This window comes from Rana temporaria, chromosome 4, assembly GCF_905171775.1.
Source record: "Rana temporaria chromosome 4, aRanTem1.1, whole genome shotgun sequence".
Taxonomy (NCBI): Eukaryota; Metazoa; Chordata; class Amphibia; order Anura; family Ranidae; genus Rana; species Rana temporaria.
In genome coordinates this window covers 231,104,446-231,126,145 of record NC_053492.1, presented here as the reverse complement: position 1 = coordinate 231,126,145, position 21,700 = coordinate 231,104,446, and the positions used below count along the sequence as shown (strand labels likewise).

General features: G+C 39.9%; 1 protein-coding gene across 8 annotated transcripts in view; it reads right to left on the bottom strand.

The window, feature by feature from the left end:
* The window catches only part of MYO6 (myosin VI), a 344,822-nt gene that overhangs the window by 248,114 nt on the left and 75,008 nt on the right, over positions 1-21,700 (bottom strand). For all 8 annotated transcript variants that reach the window (XM_040349981.1, XM_040349983.1, XM_040349984.1 and 5 more), the window contains exons 2-3: positions 7,654-7,798; positions 53-122 (exon numbers count right to left, since the gene is read on the bottom strand). In XM_040349981.1, coding sequence (XP_040205915.1) covers positions 53-122; positions 7,654-7,770 — 187 coding nt within the window. In that variant the 5' untranslated portion in view covers positions 7,771-7,798. The remainder of the gene's footprint in view (positions 1-52; positions 123-7,653; positions 7,799-21,700) is intronic.

Genomic DNA, 21,700 nt, shown 5'->3' with positions numbered 1-21,700 from the left:
TCTGTAAAGTACAGTATTATAAGAAGCATATACATTGTACAGTTACACTCACAGTTATCTTCAACATGTTTTGTAGTGTCCTCTTCTGCAGGAAACACTTGATTTATAGCTGCCAAAAATGTCTGTAAAACAAATATACACAAAATCAGAAAACATTTAGATATTGACATGAATGCTGTACAATATAATTCTTACTTTATAAAAGGCAAGTCATCATAAAAGGTCGGAATGTTAGATACCGTATTTATCGGCGTATAACACGCACAGGCATATTACACGCACCCTAACTTTAAGAGGGAAGTTTCAGGAAAAAAACTTTCCACAGCCCCCTGCGTATAACACGCAGGCACAGTTTACCCTCTATTTTCAGGGTAAAAAAGTGAGTGTTATAGGCCAATAAATACAGTATTTGATCTGACTTATGCTAATGCTTAGCGTGCTGCTTTCTTGATTTCTCTCTAACATAAGAAAAGCTTCAGACATCCATTTTCAGTGCATATGTATTTCAAGCCTTGGACGCTAATAAAATGGGGACCAGTTGGTTTTAACAGTTTCCCCCATACCCCAGCAGCTGTAATCTTCTGGTGCTGCTAGCATTGATACAGTCGATGGACTTGTCACAAGCACTTGTCAAGAGAGTGTTGACCATGCCCACCCTTTCAAGATGGTCAGGATCTGCCCCCATGCCTGGACCGGAACAGCCACTCAGCAAGCCGATGAGCGCCTGAGCCTCCCGCCTCCTCCACAGCCCATCACTCCACTGAGCTTGAGGGGAGCAGAGCAGAGAGCTGCTGACTGTCAGTCACCAGCTCTCTGCTCAGGGAGTTGCGAGAACCGATTGATCGGTGGGGTATGATCGCTCGTATCTCAGTGTTCAAGCCAGTGAGGGACAAATGAAGCATCAGACCAATGCTGCATCCACCAAGGTAAGTACAAGTCTTAAAAAACAAATTGAATTCCCATAGTTCTCCTTTAAGAATGTGATATTAAACACAGAGTGACATTCAATCTTTTTGGCATAAAGCTGCATGCTTTATTCAGACTGTGGAATGTACCTCGTTGATTTCTTCTTAAAGGGATTCTAAAGATATATATATTTTTTTTTAAATAACAGGTTATACTTGCATGCTCTGTGCAATGATTTTGCACAGAGCAGCCCTGTTCCTCTTCTTTTTGGTTCCCCTATCGAAAATCCTGGATCCCCCCCTGCCGAGTGCCTTCAATAGCAAGCCTCTTGCCAAGTAAGGGAGCCAGGGGGGTACAGGCAGTATACCCCCTTTTTTTTTAGGGGTCCGGAGGTTCCCAGGGACCAGAACCCCACAGGGCCCCAGATGGCAATCCCCCTTTTTATAAAAAATATATTTTAATATATTTTTATTTTATTTTTTATTAAAAGGGACAATTTTTTTTTTAGGGGTCCGGAGGTCCCCAGAGATCCCCAGGGCCCCGAATGACCACCCCCCCTTTTTTTATAAAAAAAAAAAAAAAAATGTTATTTATTTTATATATATATATATATATATATATATATATATATATATATATATATATATATATATATATATATATATATATATATATATATATATATATATATATATATATATATATATATATTTTTTATAAATGTTTATTTATTTTTTTATATATTTTTTTTATTTATTTTTTATTAAAGGGCCCAGGGGTTTATTTTTCTTTTTTTATTAAAGGGCCCAGAGTCTCCCAGGGCCCCAGATGGCAATCCCCCTTTTAAAAAAAAAAAATATTATATATATATTAGTGCTGTCAGTTAAACGCGCTATTAACGGCGTTAACGCAAACCCACGTTAACGCCGTCAATTTTTTTATCGCGCGATTAACGAGGCGGCGTTCAGGGGTTATACCGGGATGATGCCTGCAGCCGCAGGCATCATCCCGGTACCGTTGTTTAGAGCGGGCGATCGGCTATCCAAACATAACAACCGATGCGGCTAAAAGCCGCTCGGTTGTTATGCCGGAGGAGCGGGAGGGGACATCCCCCCCCTCCCGCCGCTCTGACCGGGCCTCCTGTCCCACCGGGAGACCCGATCCTCCATCCGGCGCCTTCTGTGTCCAGGCGGAGACTGACACTAAGCCGTAAGCGGCTTTGATTCAGTCTCCGCATTGAAACCACGGAAGCGACGTCATGACGTCACTTCCGGGTTTCTCGGCTGCCAATGGCGCCGGATTTAAAAAAGTACACAGTATTCAGAATCGCCGTTTTCGGCGATCTGAATACTTTGAAGTGCAAAGGAGGGCTCGGAGGTCTTTTAGACCCCCGATCCCTCCATAAAGAGTACCTGTCACCACCTATTGCTGTCACAAGGGATGTTTACAAGACAGCAATAAAAGTGATCAAAATGTAAAAAAATAAAAAAAAAACACAATTTAATATTATAAAAAAATAAATAAGAAAACAAAAAAAAAAATTTTGGCGCGATTAATCGTGAGTTAACTATGACATTAATGCGATTAAAAATTTTAATCGCTTGACAGCACTAATTATATATATATATATATATATATATATATATACACACATATATACATATATACACACACACAGGGAGTGCAGAATTATTAGGCAAGTTGTATTTTTGAGGATTAATTTTATTATTGAACAACAACCATGTTCTCAATGAACCCAAAAAACTCATTAATATCAAAGCTGAATATTTTTGGAAGTAGTTTTTAGTTTGTTTTTAGTTTTAGCTATTTTAGGGTGATATCTGTGTGTGCAGGCGAGTATTACTGTGCATAATTAATAGGCAACTTAACAAAAAAAAAATATATATACCCATTTCAATTATTTATTTTTACCAGTGAAACCAATATAACATCTCAACATTCACAAATATACATTTCTGACATTCAAAAACAAAACAAAAAAAATCAGTGACCAATATAGCCACCTTTCTTTGCAAGGACACTCAAAAGCCTGCCATCCATGGATTCTGTCAGTGTTTTGATCTGTTCACCATCAACATTGCCTGCAGCAGCAACCACAGCCTCCCAGACACTGTTCAGAGAGGTGTACTGTTTTCCCTCCTTGTAAATCTCACATTTGATGATGGACCACAGGTTCTCAATGGGGTTCAGATCAGGTGAACAAGGAGGCCATGTCATTAGTTTTTCTTCTTTTATACCCTTTCTTGCCAGCCACGCTGTGGAGTACTTGGACGTGTGTGCTGGAGCATTGTCCTGCATGAAAATCATGTTTTTCTTGAAGGATGCAGACTTCTTCCTGTACCACTGCTTGAAGAAGGTGTCTTCCAGAAACTGGCAGTAGGACTGGGAGTTGAGCTTGACTCCATCCTCAACCCGAAAAGGCCCCACAAGCTCATCTTTGATACCAGCCCAAACCAGTACTCCACCTCCACCTTGCTGGCGTCTGAGTAGGACTGGAGCTCTCTGCCCTTTACCAATCCAGCCACGGGCTCATACATCTGGCCCATCAAGACTCACTCTCATTTCATCAGTCCATAAAACCTTAGAAAAATCATTCTTGAGATATTTATTGGCCCAGTCTTGACGTTTCAGCTTGTGTGTCTTGTTCAGTGGTGGTCGTCTTTCAGCCTTTCTTACCTTGGCCATGTCTCTGAGTATTGCACACCTTGTGCTTTTGGGCACTCCAGTGATGTTGCAGCTCTGAAGTATGGCCAAACTGGTGGCAAGTGGCATCTTGGCAGCTGCACGCTTGACTTTTCTCAGTTCATGGGCAGTTATTTTGCGCCTTGGTTTTTCCACACGCTTCTTGCGACCCTGTTGACTATTTTGAATGAAACGCTTGATTGTTCGATGATCACGCTTCAGAAGCTTTGCAATTTTAAGAGTGCTGCATCCCTCTGCAAGATATCTCACTATTTTTGACTTTTCTGAGCCTGTCAAGTCCTTCTTTTGACCCATTTTGCCAAAGGAAAGGAAGTTGACTAATAATTATGCACACCTGATATAGGGTGTTGATGTACATCACCTAATATGCTTAATTGGTAGTAGGCTTTCGAGCCTATACAGCTTGGAGTAAGACAACATGCATAAAGAGGATGATGTGGTCAAAATACTCATTTGCCTAATAATTCTGCACTCCCTGTATATATTTTATATTTATTTTTATTGAAGGGCCCCAGATGGCTACCCCCCTGTTTTATATATATTTTTCTTTACTTTTTTGTAAAGGGCCCCCTCCCCTGCTTCTCAATTAGATTCTTAATTTCAGGTGGCAGCAATTGGGCTAAAAGTTCTAACAGTACCACGCAGTTTAATATTATAGGTGGCAATGTTGGGATACAAGGTCTGATGTCAATGTCACAGAGATAGGATATTATTCTAGTCGGTTCATTGGCTATGCTAGTCCACAAATCTATATTATCCCACAACAGGTTGGGGCTAGACTAGGGCACCAGTGAGAAGTTATTCATTCTGTAGAATAGGAAGTGAAGCATCAAGAAAGGCAGAAGCCACAGCCAATATTCAGCATAGGGAGGACCAACACACACCATTCTGATGCGCACATAGAAAACTACCCAATGCATACAGAATTTTGTTTTCTTAGTACATTTTGATTAAAAGGTAACAATTGGGGTGCTGATCAAAGCAATTCAGCTCAGTAGATCAAATAAATAAAACTGTGAATTCCAGCTGGCTGTTAAAAATGAGTTCCCCAACTTTTTTCCAATTCTTATAAACAAGTATCAATATTAATGCTCTTATCCTGTGCAGCATTTTCAGATCCCAGGATTTAATACAGCGAGCATACAGATGGCCATTCTTTTTGGCAGTATTCTGTCTGTGCTCTTCATTACCTATTTCTGCTCTGAAAGTCTTTCATGTGTTGTGATAAAATGATTTGGAAATGCTGCTTCCCTCACTGAGCCCCGTACACGATCTACTTCTTCTAAGTCTCATGTTATTGTTTTCTGGGTGAGAAGTAGCTGCTGTGTTGAGACACGGAATATCATTTTCTGTTGGCATGTACTGACTGTAAACCGTGCGTGACGTGAGATAAAGATATAGTAGAATGAAGAGTCCGGCACATAACATAAAATCATGCTTCGAACTCCCCTGTCTGAGCCTATACTAAAAGGATTATGAATTATTTGAACATATACACACACAAATACTTAAAGGAGCTGTAAAAGGAAAAAAAAATGTCACCTTAATGCAATCTATGCATTAAGGTGAAAAAACTTCAGTGTATAAAGCCCCCCCCCCCCCAAGCCCCCGTTTTACTTACCTGACCCGTCGAAAGTCGAGATCCTCTTCGCCGCTCAGCCTGGCCGCTGATTGGCTAGAGTGGATGGATTGAGAGCAGCGCCAAGGGGCGGGGCCGAGTGATACAGTGAGCGGCTATGGGTGCTCGCTGTATCACGGGAGCGTGCCCGCAATTACTCACCACCATGCGAGCGCTCTCGCATGACTGTGGTCAGTACTTGCGGGGAGGACCAGAGACAGCCGCAGAGGGACCCTAGAAGACGTGGATCGGGGCCACTCTGTGCAAAATGAACTGCACAGTGGAGGTAAGTATGACATGTTTGTTATTTTAAATTAAACATTTTTTTTCCCTTTACTAACACTTTAAATAGAAGTACGTTTTGGCGTTTAGTTCACCAAAATGTATGAACTGTACAAAAACCCAGCAGAAAGCCTACACTTACTGTGAAACCAAGGGAGGACTACTCCATACTACCAAGTTTGATAGATGATGTATGTGTTAGCTGCATTAGCTTTCATTTTCCTAGTTGAGAAGGATAACCACACACATAAAATACCTGCTGATCTTGTCAGAAAGGTAGTGAGCTTGCCACTTTCTTTAAACTAAGCATACAGAAGAAATAATCTTACCTTACTTTGGTAAACTACAAACCCCATAAACCTGAATGTAATGTCGAAGAACAAGGGCAGACATGTTTCAAATGCAACCATGGCTACCCTCATCAGGTGAGTGATATTGAAATGCAATCATGGCTGCCTTTATAAGGTGAGTGATGTTGAAATGCAATCATGGCTACCCTCATCAGGTGAGTGATATTGAAATGCAATCATGGCTGCCCTCATAAGGTGAGTGATGTCGACATGCAAGGACAGAAGTGTGGTATTCTCAGGATCACCAGATCACCAGATCACCAGAAGGGCAAGGAAATCGATAACCTGAAAAGGTCAACCACATGACCCAAAAGTGATTGGACTGTCTGCATGTGTGCGCAATTTTTAATTATATAGGACACTTAGGCCTTGTTTACACTAGCCTTTCGCTCTGAAGAGTGATCCACCTTCAGATCGCTCTTCAGACAGCATTTGACAGGCGGTAAGGTGGTGATGTATCTCCTCCTCATTGCCTGATTTAAAAGCTTGAACCTTGCACTACTGATAGAATATGGAAGTTCACCACTCTAAGGAAATTCCCTCTCCTGGGATCAGCTGTCTCCACAGTCAGGTTGGGTCCCGGCTCTGATCAAGCACCATAACTGGTGTGAAATGCGTTTGCTGTGCAGTTGGTCTGTATCCACGTAACATGCTTTGATTTCCATTTTTACAAAATAAAAGGTGAACATTGGAGTGCGGCTACCCAGCATCATTTTGTCTCTTTGAACCTTGCCTTAGCGTGTTGCAATTTTATGCATCGTACGTGGTTGCGAAGGTTCCCCATTCAGTGGAATAGGTCACATTCAGTGAGGATACTTTTTGCTTAAAGGGGAGCTGTTCAGGGAGTGGTAAAAATGTGCCTCAGGAGCCCATTTTTACCTCCCCTTAAACACAAGTATAATTGAGCCCGTAAGGCATTGCACAAGTATATCAGAACATGTCAAAAGGCACACTGCACATACTTTATTTAGCCTTGGTAATACGAGAAAGCAAACAAGAAAATTTAGGTTTATGGGCACCTTAATAAAGTATGAGGAAAATCTTTATTCACATTTAAATGCATAGGTTAAGTACATAGTCCAGTATCAAAATCAGAATCATTTCTAGAACCTTTAGTGGTTAGACAAATTCCTAAGGCTCCATGCACACTAGCGTTTTTTTCTCTGCTCCTAGAAGCTAAATAGTGTTATCCTACAGTATGTGTATGCACACTACTTAAGACGTTTTTTTGAGCATCAACATCTAGGGGGGAAAAAAGAAATGCTCCAAAAAAAATAAAAAAATAAAAAAATCTAGTGTGCATGGAGCCTTAAAGTATGAACACCCTCTTTGTGATCAGGTTTCTATTTATACAACTATATAACAAGATATTATTAGTCCTAGCCAACATGAAAAAAAGGATCATTGTCACACTAAATCTGGATTATTTATTGTATTTATGATAAAGTAGTTATTTTGTCAGGACTTAATATCTTGAAAGAAAACCCATCTTAGGAGAAATGCCATTTCTGACATTGTCTTGCAAAAATTCTTGTCTACTGTACTGGATCCTCTTTAATACTTTGAGTCCCTTGCCAAGCAAAAAGTATATAGATCACAATTAGAGACTTTCTTGTTTCAAACCTGTGACCTGAAGAAAACACAACAGCCAGGCAACTAGCATTTTCAGAGGCATGTCAATAAGCACAGCCCCAGTAAAAGTCCCAAGACAGGTTTTTCTTTAAAAGCTGGTGTCCGAAACCATCTTTCCTTTATTTTGCTATAAAAGCTTACCTTTCCTTTTTGATGCAGAGGTTCAATAGTTAAAGAATCTGGTCCAATATCCACAATATTTCCCAATTGAAAGCCATCAGTTGGGTGTGGCGCCCACACAGACTTTCCGTCCTCCATGCTGCTCTGCCGCAGTCGTCACAGTAGGCTAAATAGTAAAAACAATAAAAAGATATTAGATAAGAAAGAATTCTTATGCAACAATACAAGGTCTTTCTGGCACAGCGGTACATAAAGGCATTTTCTTTAACTGCACACATAAATCGGTAACATTTATTTCGTACTATAATCGATGAACACACTTTCAATATGATTATACATTTACCAGGACATTACATGCATTTTTAAGAACGATATCTTCTTGGAGCGTTTATTTATTTTTTATTGTTTTTGCTGCTGCTGCTTTTAAAGAAACTTTTTTTTTTTTTTTTTTGCATAGCTTCACGTATAACTAGGGAGCTTGAGCACTACATAATAAAAACCTAGTAAGCATGACTAAAAACACCTGCCAAAGAGTTCTGAAGAATCAAAAAATAAAAATAAAAAGCGCAACAAAAGCATGTGTACTTCTGTGCATATAAGTTTACATTCTCTGGCAGAATTTCTAAAATATTAGCAATTTTTGTGTTGTCACATAACAGTCCATTTACAATACACATAACCAGGGTTTTTTTCCCCATCAGGAACGCAGTTCCAGCACCAAGACTCCTTTTACACTGAATGCGCTTTTTCAGGCTTTTTAAACTCTAAAAAAGGCACCTGTAAAGCGCTTGAAAAGTGCAGTTCAAGCCACGCCAGTGTGACAGCTCGAGTGCTTTCACAATGGGGCGTTGTGCTTGCAAAACGGGAAAAAAAGTCCTGCAAGCAGCATCTTTGGAGCGGTCCGGTGTATACAGCACTCCTCCACCGCCCTTGCCAATTAAAATGAATGGCCAGTGCTACCAAAGCGCCTGCAAAGCGCTTAGGCAGCGCCGCAACACAGGCACTTTTAACCCTTTATTCGGCAGCTAGCAGGGGTTAAAAGTGCCTCGCTAGCGACCTAAAAGCGGTAAAGCGTCGTTAGCACCACCCCAGTGTGAAAGGGGTTTAAATGGATGCAATAACAAGGGGAGCCGGGGTGTGATGGAGGGTCTACTGATGCTGGCTGCTAGGGTATCTATTGTTGCTGGAGGGGATCTATTTTTGTGTGGCAATTTATTGTTACTGGGGGGTTCAATTGTTGCTGCAAAGGATCTATCATTTAGGGAGGGGTCTACTGTTGCTGGCTCATGGAGGGTCTATTAATGCTGACTGCTAGGAGATCCATTGTTGGGGGGGGTCTATTGTTGCTGGTGGGTATATTACTGCTGGCTGCAGGAGAGCCATTTTATTGCTTTTCCTGTTATTACCAAATTTCATACAAATTACTTAGCACTACAAAATGATAATTGGCTCTATATTCTCTAAAAGGGCCATACTGTGATCTGTATATGGGTGGAACCAAATGTTGGTGCCCAGAGGTGGGTAGGGGCAGAACCAAGAATAAGAATCAGTGCTCAGAGGTGGGTAGGGGGCGGAGACATATAGTGCACCTATTCTCTGAGAAAATAAGGCACTGCACATAACCACCTCAAAACCTCTGGAACAAAATCATTCCGAGTAACAAGTCCAAAATAAATGGTCACAGCCATAGATGCCATGCTTAGAGGGGTCAACAAGGCCTATGAAGTGGGGGAAAAAGTCCACAGGATATATAAAAAAATGTCGGGTATAGAAAGGAACCAAATATAGATATCTCTTTATTGATTCTATCAGCGATAATGAGTATTAAGAAGGATATTTTCCATCATATGACATCAGCAGCCAAAACAATAATAGCTCGTAAACGGAGAGAAAATAAAAGTCCAAATATAGAAGAATGGATATGTGAAATGGACGAAATACAATATATGGAAAGACAGATAAGGGAAGAAGGCTACATAAATAGTCAAATGCCAGAAATATGGCAGAAATGGGATGAATTTCGGCTCTCAAAAAGAATGAAAGATCATTTATAAATGGAAAGTAAAGGAAAATATGAAGGGAAAAAGTAAATGAAATATAATGAGTACAGGGAAAGGGAGAGTGGGATCGTAGGTTCCTTTTCTTTTTCTTGTGTGCGAGTAAGGATGAATGGGTATGGAAGATGGTAGAATATATGGTGTAGTAAATGGTGTTTAACGATAATGTGAATTATGGAAAATGATTAAAGACTCTGTAGGTTGAAAAAGGAGTAGAAATTGATAAACAATGTGACAGAATCTTGTTTAATTAAAATGTTTTATATGCAAGAAAAAGTTAATAAAAATAAAATTGAGAACAAAGGCCTATGAAGTGAAGGCCATGCATAAACAGCATATTATCAAAAAATATTAAAGAAACATTTGCATTCATCAGTATGAAAGCTGCCTATAGGGCACTTCTGGAACATAAGGCCAAGTCAACCCTTTAGTGCCTGCAGAAGAAGACCATTGAAGGCTCTGGCGTGGTCATCACAATCTACAGGCCTTAACATCACTGAGTCACTTTGGGGATATCTCTTAAAACCAAAAGAAAGCATATACAGGACCTGGAGGCCTTTTGCTCAAAAATATATACATATATATTTAATTTGAAGCACATTAAAAATCAATGTGTTTGTTCACTTAACATGCTTTCTCAAAAAATTGTCTACATCTTACAAGTTCTGCCCGAGGTATGTAGTTATGAGCAAAACTAACTTGCCTTAATCATACATTTCAAAAGAAGCAACTATAAAAACATACCTCTACTTTACTGCAACACCAAAATATATTATGCAAATTCACCGATAGTAGAAGTTGCCAGTAACACTCAAATGTAACTTAAGAGCCAATCACCAACACAGACACGTTGCCTGAAAATGATGAGCTGAAATCACAGCGAGCATGCCTGCAGTCTACTTAAAACTGGACTTTCGGTCTCATTAGTACTTAAATCACCTCAGGAGTTTTAAATATGTATTCAGACTTCAAAAAATATATAATAATCCAAGGGAATACATTAGAAACTAAGCAGTTAAAACAAGCAATGAGAGCTACATAAAAATAAAAAAGGAGTGTATTTTTTTTTTTTTACTCATAATAACCTTATAACCAACTGATCATTGATATATAGTGCCAACCATTTACACAGCCCTTTACATACTATACAGTTTTATCAGTTCCTGCCTTTAATGAGCTTACAATCTAAAAGGTCCATACCTCAAATGCATACATACACATGAAGGTATGTAACTCACATACATACATACACACATAGTAGTACACCTATAGGTAGGAGACAATTAAACCAACAGCATGTCTTTGGAGCGAGGGAGGAAAGAGAGTACCTGGAGGGAACCCAGGTAAGCACAGGGACAACATGCAAACTTCACTAAGGTAGTGTTCTGGTTGGTGTTCGAACCAAGGACCCCCAATGATCCACTATGCTCCCCACACAGTCTAACTTGGAGAAGCCAGGGAATACGTGGCAAGTAAAATTGTCACTACACCTATTTCAAGAAGAATATGGGACTCAGGAAAATAAATAATTTTCCATGCATTAAATGGAGGGAACCAAGGCCATAGCTAAATAAAAACAAATTAAACAGTTTTTGAATGTGTATTTTTAATTTATTTTTTATAATTTACAATGTATGTACCTTACTAGTATAGATACTACCTATTACCGGTAATTACAATAATCAATTCCTTTGTCAGGTTCATATGCAGCCAGAATGGTAAAAACCCATCAGTTTTTCCTTTCTTTATCGCCTTGGCCCCTGTTCAAACAACAGTGAGGTTCTAAACCATATTTGGCAGTTGTCAAACATCTTTTTCCCCCTTTTACGATTGTGATAGCTGTAAAATTTGGAAAAGATTACCGCTCCAAGCCCTGCGACCTATGCTGTGCTCCCGACACAGACTCTGCGCTGATCCGTGGAAAAAAAGAAATGTTCCTGGACTGCCGCACTCTGATAGGCGATTTATTGAAACAAAATAAACAAAGGATAAAGTCCAAAGCTGTATAACATCCAAAAAATCATGCAACACTGCAATCAATGGTAAAAAGTGGACATAGGGGACAAAAAAGCTAACATGTTTCACATCATGGATAGATGCTTAGTCATAGTCATAGCTGTAAAATTTGGGACTTTCCATCTCTTTCTGTATACCGGGACGAGTACAAAGGGTATCTCACCAGCAATGATACAGTCAGCAATAAAAACCTGATAGGGGCTTCTAACCATTTTATTCTCTATCTTCCTACAAACGAGAAGAAAAAAAATAAAAATGTTGCTATTGATACAATTTACCGTATTACAGTTGTGCTCATAAGTTTACATACCCTGGCAGAACTTATGATTTCTTGGCCACTTTTCAGAGAATATGAATGATAATACAAACTTTTACACTCATGGTCAGTGTTTGGCCGAAGCCATTTATTATCAATCAACTGTGTTTACGCTTTTTAAATCGTAATGACAGCAGAAACTACCCAAATGACTCTGATCAAAAGTTTACATACCCCAGTTCTTCATACAGTGTATTGCACCCTTAAACATCAATGACAGCTTGAAGTCTTTTGTGGTATTTGTGGATGAGGCTCTTTATCTTCTCAGATGGTAAAGCTGCCCATTCCTCTTGGTAAAGAGCCTCCAGTTCCTGTAAATTCTTGGGCTGTCTTGCATAAACTACACATTTGAGATCTCAGCAGTGACTCAATGATATGGAGGTCAGGAGACTGAGATGGCCACTCCAGAACCTTCAGTTTATTCTTCTGTAAACAATGACAGGTCAACTTGGCCTTATGTTTTTTAATCATTGTCATGTTGAAATGTCCCATGCACAGCTTCCTGGCTGATGAATGCAAATATTGCTCCAGTATTTTTCGATGACATACTGCATTCATCGTGCCATAAATTTTGACCAAATTTCCTGTGCCTATGTAGCTCACACATCCCCAAAACATCAGTGATCCACCTCCATGTTTCACAGTAGGAATGGTGTACCTTTTCATCATAGGGCTTGTTACTCTAATGCCCTGTACACACGATCGGTTCATCTGATGAAAACGGTCTGATGGATTTTTTCATCAGATATCCGATGAAGCCGACTTTCATCAGTCTTGCCTACACACCATCAGTTATAAAACCGATCGTGTCAGAACGGGGTAACGTAAAACACAACGACGTGCTGAGAAAAATTAAGTTCAATGCTTCCAAGCATGCGTCGACTTGATTCTGTTAGTGTCGACTTCAGCCAAACACTAACCATGAGTGAAAGAAATGTTTTGTGTTATCATTCATGTTCTCTGAAAAATGGGCAAGAAATCAAATTCTGGCAGAGTATGTAAACGTTTGAGCAAAACTGTATACCCCAGTGGTGTACTTTTAGGCTATTGACTGCAATCAGAAAGCACCTCTCTTGTTAGTTTATTATTGTTAGTACACAGGTAGTAAAAAGACAGGCGTTTGCTGTACCAACTATGCAATGTTGGTACGGCGATCACCCCGTTCTGTCCCTTAACCCCCCCTAGAACACAATGGCTGGCAGGGCTGATCGGATGTCAGTCACCTGCTGGTTTTCAAGTATACCCATTCTGCAGAAGCCAGAAGTTAGACCAGCTTCTAATGGAAAGGCCGCTGGTCACACTGGCTGAATGTCGGTTGGTTTCTGTTGTAACGGTCGATATTCGGCCCGTGTGTATAAGCCTTAAGACTTATCTAGGATTGGCCTTTGCTGATCAAGACAGCTTATTTGACAACAGATTTGTCCATTAGGACAGCCAAACCTCCATATCAGGTAGACAACCATGTGATGGTGTTCAGCAGCCCTACATCTGCAGTCTTTACTATCCAAGTCAGTGATTCTCAACCTCAATCCTCAAGTACCCCAAAGAGGCCATGTTTTGGGAATTTCTCTTGGATAAAACAGCTGTCCAAAATACCAAGCCATTGACTCTGGTTTAAAGTATCACTAAAGAGAATTTTTTTTTTTTTTTTTAAATAACAAACATGTTATACTTGCCTCCACGGTGCAGCTCGTTTTGCACAGAGTGGCCCCGAACCTGGTTATCTGGGGTCCCTCGGCGGCTGTCCCGGCTCTCCCCCGCAAGAAATTTCCACCTTCATGCAAGCTCTCTCGCATGGTGGAAAGTTCTTGCGGGCGCGCTCCCGTGATACAGCCGGCGGTTCTAGCCGCTCACTGTATCACTCGGCCCCACCGCGTCATTGGATATGATTAACAGCAGCACGAGCTAATGGCTGCGCTGCTTTCAATCAACCAATGAATGAGCCAAAATGCCTGCATGTTCACGTTGCGGGACTTTTGAAGGGTCAGATAAGTAAACGGGGGCTCGGTGGGGCTTCTAATGCGGAGATGTTTTTTCACCTTAATGCATAGAATGCACTAAGGTGAAAAAACACGAACCTTTACAACTCCTTAAAAGCACCTGTGCAAAATAAAAAGGAAAACCTGCAAACATGGCCTTTTGGGGGTACCTGAGGACTGAGGTTGAGAACCACTGGTCTAAGTGGATAACTAACCAGAAAGATGGCAGTAGCTCAGATTATGGTCAGAGTAGGCTTAAATCAAGTTTTCTCAGGTAATAATCCGTACGAGTTCCTTACTGTTCCTAATATGTTAATAAAAACAAAACAAAAGAAAAACGTCTATTTAATGAAAACATTTTACACTTCAGAAACTAATTTGGTTGGAGCGAACGCAAGTCAGTAAATAATCAGCAGCTACCAACATGCTTTGCTGGGTCCCAGATTCAGTGTGCGTAAAATTATTTTTCCTTTCACCAAAAACTGCTGACAATAATTACATTTCTTTCTACATCTATGAACTTCATATTAAATCTGAAGCACAAAAACTTTTTACAGTTCATCTCAGGACAAGAAATGAGCATGCATCTGTGATATCACAAGGGAACGTGTCTGGGAGGAATACATGGAAGCATCTAACAAACATCAACAATCGGAAAGTAAAAAGAACAAGGCTACATTTTGAATTAGGAAGAGATCAAACTGTCTCGTGCTGAGTTTCCAAAATCACAACCAAATTGTGCGTTAAATACATTAGACCTTTTCATCCAGGCTTCTGAAATAAGTATTGTTTGTGTTTCCCGGCTGACATTATACTGGAAATTTATGGGTGGAAAATGAATATTTGAATAGCATGGGCTGCTGTTGGGCAATATAGATAGTCATTTCATACACAGTGAGAATATAATATCAATGTTTTTCTGCCTTCTAGTTTTAGTATATTCAATTACTGACATAAGATACCCACAGTAATTTTTTTATTGGCGGTTATAACCTACTAAAAAACACTCAGCAATTATGTAGGCACGGAAATAAAATTGCTCCTTGTCCCTCAATTCTTAAAGTGATACTAAACACTTTTTAATTTACATTATCCCTTCTCTTCCTGTATGTGGATGATGGCATTGGATTTTTTTTTTTATAAAAATAATTAAAAAAAAATAACACACACACAACATATTTTTCCTAATTGATATACAGCCGTCACACGACCCAGATCTTTCCCAGCCTGTCTGCAGGGAAATAATTAAAAGTACAAGCTTATAGTCCTGTGCTGCTGGTTACATGTTTAAAATACAAAATAAACAAAAAAACAGCCTTTGGAATACAGAGAAAAAAATAATTAATATAAAAAAAAACTGTTTTAAATTGTCATACAAATATATATTTGAAATCGCATCTTAAGAATTTTGTGTCAATAACATGGTGTTGGCGGATATCTGTCAGGCTTTGTCATGCCGCTGCAGTCTGTGTCTTAGAACAGGGAGGTGAAGCCTCCATCAATCTACATGCAATATCCCCCCCCATTGTGTTTAGCTGGTTAATGGGCATGGAGGAGGGGGTGGAGTGGGCTGTCATTTACCACTGTGTATACACCCACATGTCTTGCTATAGTCACATAAGCTACTCAGATGTGATAGGGAGGAAATGATCAGCATCCCATATAGCAAGGATAGCTTGCCACAAATTTGTGGCAGTGTTGAATTGTAAGTCTGTTAATTTGCTGTGCATTTTCACTGGCAAGTTGTACACTTGCAGAGCACAAGTTTTAGTTGACAGTGTGTGACAAGTCACCTAGCAAGAGTAAAGTTGCAGTGGCAAGTCTACAGCAAGAGCTCTGCAAGTTTACAGTATGCAAATTCAGCCACAGTGACCCCTGTGGTGGGATGACTATTGTACAAAATAACTAAACCAGACCTTGCAGCAGACTTTCAGAACATTTGCAAAGAAAGTTGATCTGGAGTCATGCAATGCAGACTTGCTGCAATTGTGCAACAAACTTGTGAAGCCTGGCAAGTCTAGCAATAGCTTAGCAAGTCATTTTCATACTTGCAGCTCAATTTCTTGTTATCTGGGTTAGAAAGGCACTAAAAACTGAGCACGTGCAGAGTTGCCAACAGCATTTACACAATTGATCGTTTTTAATTATGCGTGTTTAATGACACTTTAAACACACATGCAAATAACAGTAAGAAATTAACCACTAGTAAGGCACTGATGCCGCGTACACACGATCATTTTTCAGAATGAAAAAAACGTTGTTTTTAAAAAAACGTAATTTAAAATGATCGTGTGTGGGCTGCATTTTTTTTTTCAAACATGCTGCATTTTTTAACGTCGTTTTAACAAATTTTGTTTTTCGGGTTGTAAAAAATGATCGTGTGTGGGCTAAAAACGACGTAAAAAACCTGTGCATGCTCAGAAGCAAGTTATGAGACGGGAGCGCTTGTTCTGGTAAAACTACCGTTCTGAATGGAGTAAGCACATTCATCATGCTGTAACAGACAAAAAAAACGCTAATCGTCTTTTACTAACACGGAATCAGCTAAAGCAGCTCCAAGGCGAATGGAACTTCCCCTTTATAGTGCCGTCGTACATGTTGTACGTCACCGTGCTTTGCTAGATCATTTTTTAAAAACGATGGTGTGTAGGCAACATTGTTTTAATGATGAAGTTGGGAGAAAGTTGTTTTTTAGACATGCCGAAAAACAACGTTTTCTTTCATGCTGAAAAATTATCGTGTGTACGCGGCATTACAATACATATTCTCTATACACCAACTAAGGATAGGGCAAGGGACTAGAATACAAAAACAACAGTGACAGAAGAAGTTCTCAGCTGGAGAACCACTCAGAAACGGAGGAATCTGAATAAACTGTTATAACAGATCTCAGGGACTGACACCTGCGCTGTTATTCTCTGTGTCCAAGCAGAAATATCAGGCAGTAAGACTGCCAAAGAGGCCGACCTGTCTATTTCCAAAGCTCAAAAATGACAAGCAACAACGTGTCCAGGTTGCTGGAGGTAAAACTGCCAATTATCAAAGCCTGATCCTAACATGTAGACCAGACAGCACCTTTAGTAGAAGACAGATTGCTGTGTGTCTGTTAGAAGCACTGAGCTCAGAAAGGAGACAGGGTGATCTGACAGCCTGACAGTTCCGCTCTGTTGGGAAGACAATGAGCAAATCATTCGGGAAAAAAAAATCAGTTGGTCCTTGAAAAAGTAGGACTGCGCTATTTTAAAGCTATAGACATAAAAGACACCCATTTATGTATCCATTAAACACTTGGCACCCAGGGTACATCATATGCCATCCTGGGCTTTGTGGTGGTATATCTGAATGATGCCTGCAGCTACAGGCATCATTCAAATATTGCCGGTTTCAGCCGGCGATTCCGTGCACCATAAGTATGATCATAGCAGCTGTTCCACCACTTGATCGTTCTTAAGGGCAGGGGAAGGGGACTACCCCCCCTCCCACCGCCCTCCGGTGCTTCTCCTGACTCACCTCTGCAATCGGTGAGTCGGAGACGAGATCCGCCAGCCCCAGATGATGATCACAGAGATATACCGCGGACCAGATGGTCGCCGGTGTCTATATGATCGTAGGAGGCCGGGTGCGATGTTATGACATCACGCCCGGCCTCTGCATTCAAAACAACAGCGCTGCTTCGGTTGCGAAGTGGTGATAGTATTTTTTTTTTTTTTTTTTTTTTTAGGCTTCCCAGTCTAGTGGTGAGATGTGGGGTCTTATTGACCCCATATCTCACTGTAAAGAGGTCCTGTCATGTCATATTCCTATTACAAGGGATGTTTACATTACTTGTAATAGGAATAAGTGATCAAATTAAAAAAAAAAAATTTTGACACTTACAAAAAAAAAAAGTAAAAAAAAAAAAATTGTTAAAGTGCCCCTATCCCCATGTGCTCACATGCAGAAGCGAACGCATACGCAAGTCTCACCCACATATGAAAACGATGTTCAAACCACACATGTGAGGTTTCGCCGCGAAAGTTAGAGCGAGAGCAATAATTCTAGCCCTAGACCTCCTCTGTAACTCAAAAAATGCAGCCAGTAAAACATTTAAAAATTTTGCCTATGGGGATTTTTAATTACCGAAGTTTGGCGCCATTCCATGAGCGTGTGCAATTTTGAAGCGTGACATGTTAGGCATCTATTTACTCGGTGTAACATTATCTTTCACATTATGTAAAAAAATTGGGCTAACTTTACTGTTTTTTTTCTTATTTTAAAGCATGAAGGCAAAAAAAAACGCATTTGAAAAATTGCTGCGCAAATACCGTGCAAGATAAAAAGTTGCAATGACTGCCATTGTATTTTCTAGGGCCTTTGCTAAAAAAAACCATATTATAGTGTTTGGGGGCTCTATGTAATTTTCGAGCAAAAAAAAATATGATTATTACATGTAGGAGCGAAGTGTCAGAATTGGTCCGGGGCTGAAGTGGTTAAAAAGGCTTGATTGTATTTTTTAAAAAGCATCTCAGTCTGCCTTTGTAACATCTGTGCACATACACATCAGCATTCAAAAAGGTAGACGAAAGGGCAGAAACTGTAAGCTTTGCCGCATCGCACAGTGCTGCTAATCTAAGCCGATTGAAGAATAGAGTGTGATTACAGAGACAAGTCAAAGTATAATAGAGCAATTAAGAAACCTATGGTAAAAACAGCAAGATCTTTTGTTCCATTTCTGTTTTGTTACATTTCTGTGATATCACAGTCTTCTTTGGCGCTGCAAAAATGACTACATGCCATGACTGCTGCTGATCAGTATCACGTTCTGGTAATAAGTTTGAAAGATTTGCATAATGACCTATTTGGTTCTGATGATCCACGACTGAATTTAGTTAGAAAAGCTTGATTTCTCTGGTTAGGCAGATCTCAATTAGCCAAGAGCCTTACAATTAAAGGGGTTGTAAAGGTTCGTTTTTATTTTCTAAATAGGTTCCTTTAAGCTAATACATTGTTGGCTCACTTACCTTTTCCTTCAATTTCTTGTCTTTGTTTTCTTTGTCTGAATTTCTCACTTCCTGTTCCTCCTCAGTAAGCTGTTCTGGCCGACTAACCCCCACGGATGATGGGGGCAAGCTTACCGAGGAGAAACAGGAAGTGATAAATTCAGACAAAGAAAAAAAACATTTAGAAGAGAAATCAAAGGAAAGGGTAAGTGAACCAACAATGCACTAGCTTAAAGGAACCTATTTAGAAAATAAAAAACAAACCCCTTTAAGTAGCTTCCCCACATATGCTCCTGTCTTAGAGTCACAGCACTAGATTATCAATGTTCTTATAGTTTTCTCAAGCAGGATGCTGCGTCTCCATGTGCCCCCAACTCCCTCGCCGGCCATTGAGGCCACGGCTTTGCGGCCTTCTGCAGGCCGAAGCTTCCTTCTGTGATCTGGCGCCATCTTGTGGTGGACATTGGCATTACAAGTGTAGCCTACACAAGTAAAACAGCAATCCAGCAATTCTAATGTGTTTTTCACTGTATTTTCACTGCCATCTCCTTCCCTCTAATTAGAGCCCCCAAACATTATATATATTTTTTATTCTAACACCCTAGAGAATAAAATGGCACATTTTTTGGGGGGAAAAAACACTTTTTTTAATTAAAAAATTAAGACAACAGTAAAGTCAGCCCAATTATTTTTTATATTGTGAAAGATAATGGTACGCCGAGTAAATTGATACCAAACATGTCACGCTTCAAAATTGCGTCCGCTCGTGGAATGGCGACAAACTTACCTTTTAAAATCTCCATAGGCGACGTTTAAAAAAATTCTACAGTTTGCATGTTTTGAGTTACAGAGGAGGTCTAGAGCTAGAATTCTTGCTTTACCAATCACGGCGATACCTCACATTTGTGGTTTGAATAATGTTTACATATGCGGGCGCTACTCACAAATGCGTTCGCTTCTGCGCGCAAGCTTGGCGGGACGGAGCACGTTTTCTGGCTCCTAACTTTTTTAGCTGGCTCGCCCCCGACTCCCGTGCATGTGCCCGGCGGGCGCGATCGCCGCCGGGCACACGCGATCGCTCGGTACAGAGCGGGGACCGGGAGCTGTGTGTGTAAACACACAGCTCCCGGTCCTGTCAGCAGGGGAAATGCTGATCTTCTGTTCATACAATGTATGAACCAAGGATCAGTGTTTCCCCTAGTGAGGCCACCCCCCCCCCCCCACAGTAAGAACACACCCAGGCATACTTAACCCCTTCCCCGCCCCCTAGTGTTAACCCCTTCACTGCCAGTGGCATTTTTATAGTAATCCAATGCATTTTTATAGCACTGATCGCTGTAAAAATGCCAATGGTCCCAAAAATGTGTCAAAAGTGTCCGAAGTGTCCGCCATAATGTCGCAGTACCGAAAAAAAAAAAACGCTGATCGCCGCCATTACTAGTAAAAAAAATATAATAAAAATGACATAAAAATACCCCCTATTTTGTAAACGCTATAACTTTTGCGCAAACCAATCAAACGCTTATTGTGATTTTTTTTTACGAAAAATATGTAGAAGAAAACGTATCGGCCTAAACTGAGGAAAAAAAAATTTTTTTTTTATATATTTTTGGGGGATATTTATTATAGCAAAATGTAAAAAATATTCATTTTTTTCAAAATTGTCGCAGAGGTGATCAAATACCACCAAAAGAAAGCTCTATTTGTGGGAAAAAAAGGATGCCAATTTTGTTTGGGAGCCACGTCGCACGACCGCGCAATTGTCTGTTAAAGCGACGCAGTCCCGAATCGCAAAAAGTACTCTGGTCTTTGGGCAGCAATATGGTCCGGGGGGTAAGTGGTTAAAGAAAAAGAAGAGGTCTCCCTTCCTGGGAGAAAGATATATAAAAATAAAAAATAAAAAAGGAGGAGGAGAGAGTAAGCAATTCAATTCACAGGAAACCACAAGAAAAAAAGAAAATCACTTTGACCATTTTGGATTGACTTTCCATGTAAAATGACGTAAAAATATTTTTTAGGATATAAAAGAAAGCTACTTACAGAACTTAAAAACAAAATGAGGCCCAGTGCATGATCAATACTAAAACTATTTAATAAACTGCTTGGTAGCCAAAATAAATAATTAAATTGGCCACTTGGGCTGAGAAAAGGCTCAGGTCATGTCATTTCGCCCTTTTCACACATGTGGACAGTTTGTTTCGTCAGTTGAGTCCCGTTTAAAAAAAAAAAACACACACACACACAATTACACATCAGTTTTTTTATATCCACCATCAATGCCAAAATTGATCATTTGTCCCTTTACATTTGTATTTTGGCTGATGCGTTTTTTTTTACTGGAACAAAAAGAGTACTTTGATCTGTTCCAAAAATACAAATGTCGAGGAATGAGGATGTAAATGGATGATCATTCGTTTTTCCATAGAGATGCATTAATGTCCGCTTTTCATCTGCCAACAGGTGGATGGAAAACAGACAAACAGCCCATATCTGTTAAGCCCCTTGTACACGTGCTGACCATTTGTCCGTTTTTCATCCATCCGTTGACAGATGAAAAGTGGACATTAATGCATCTCTATGGAAAAACGGATGTAAATGGATGATCATCTCTTTGCATCCATTCATTTCCGTCAACATCTGTTTTTAAAAAAATACTTATTTTTGTTCCATAAAAAAAAAAAAACGTATCGGACAAAAAAAACAGTTGTAAACAAACAGTCC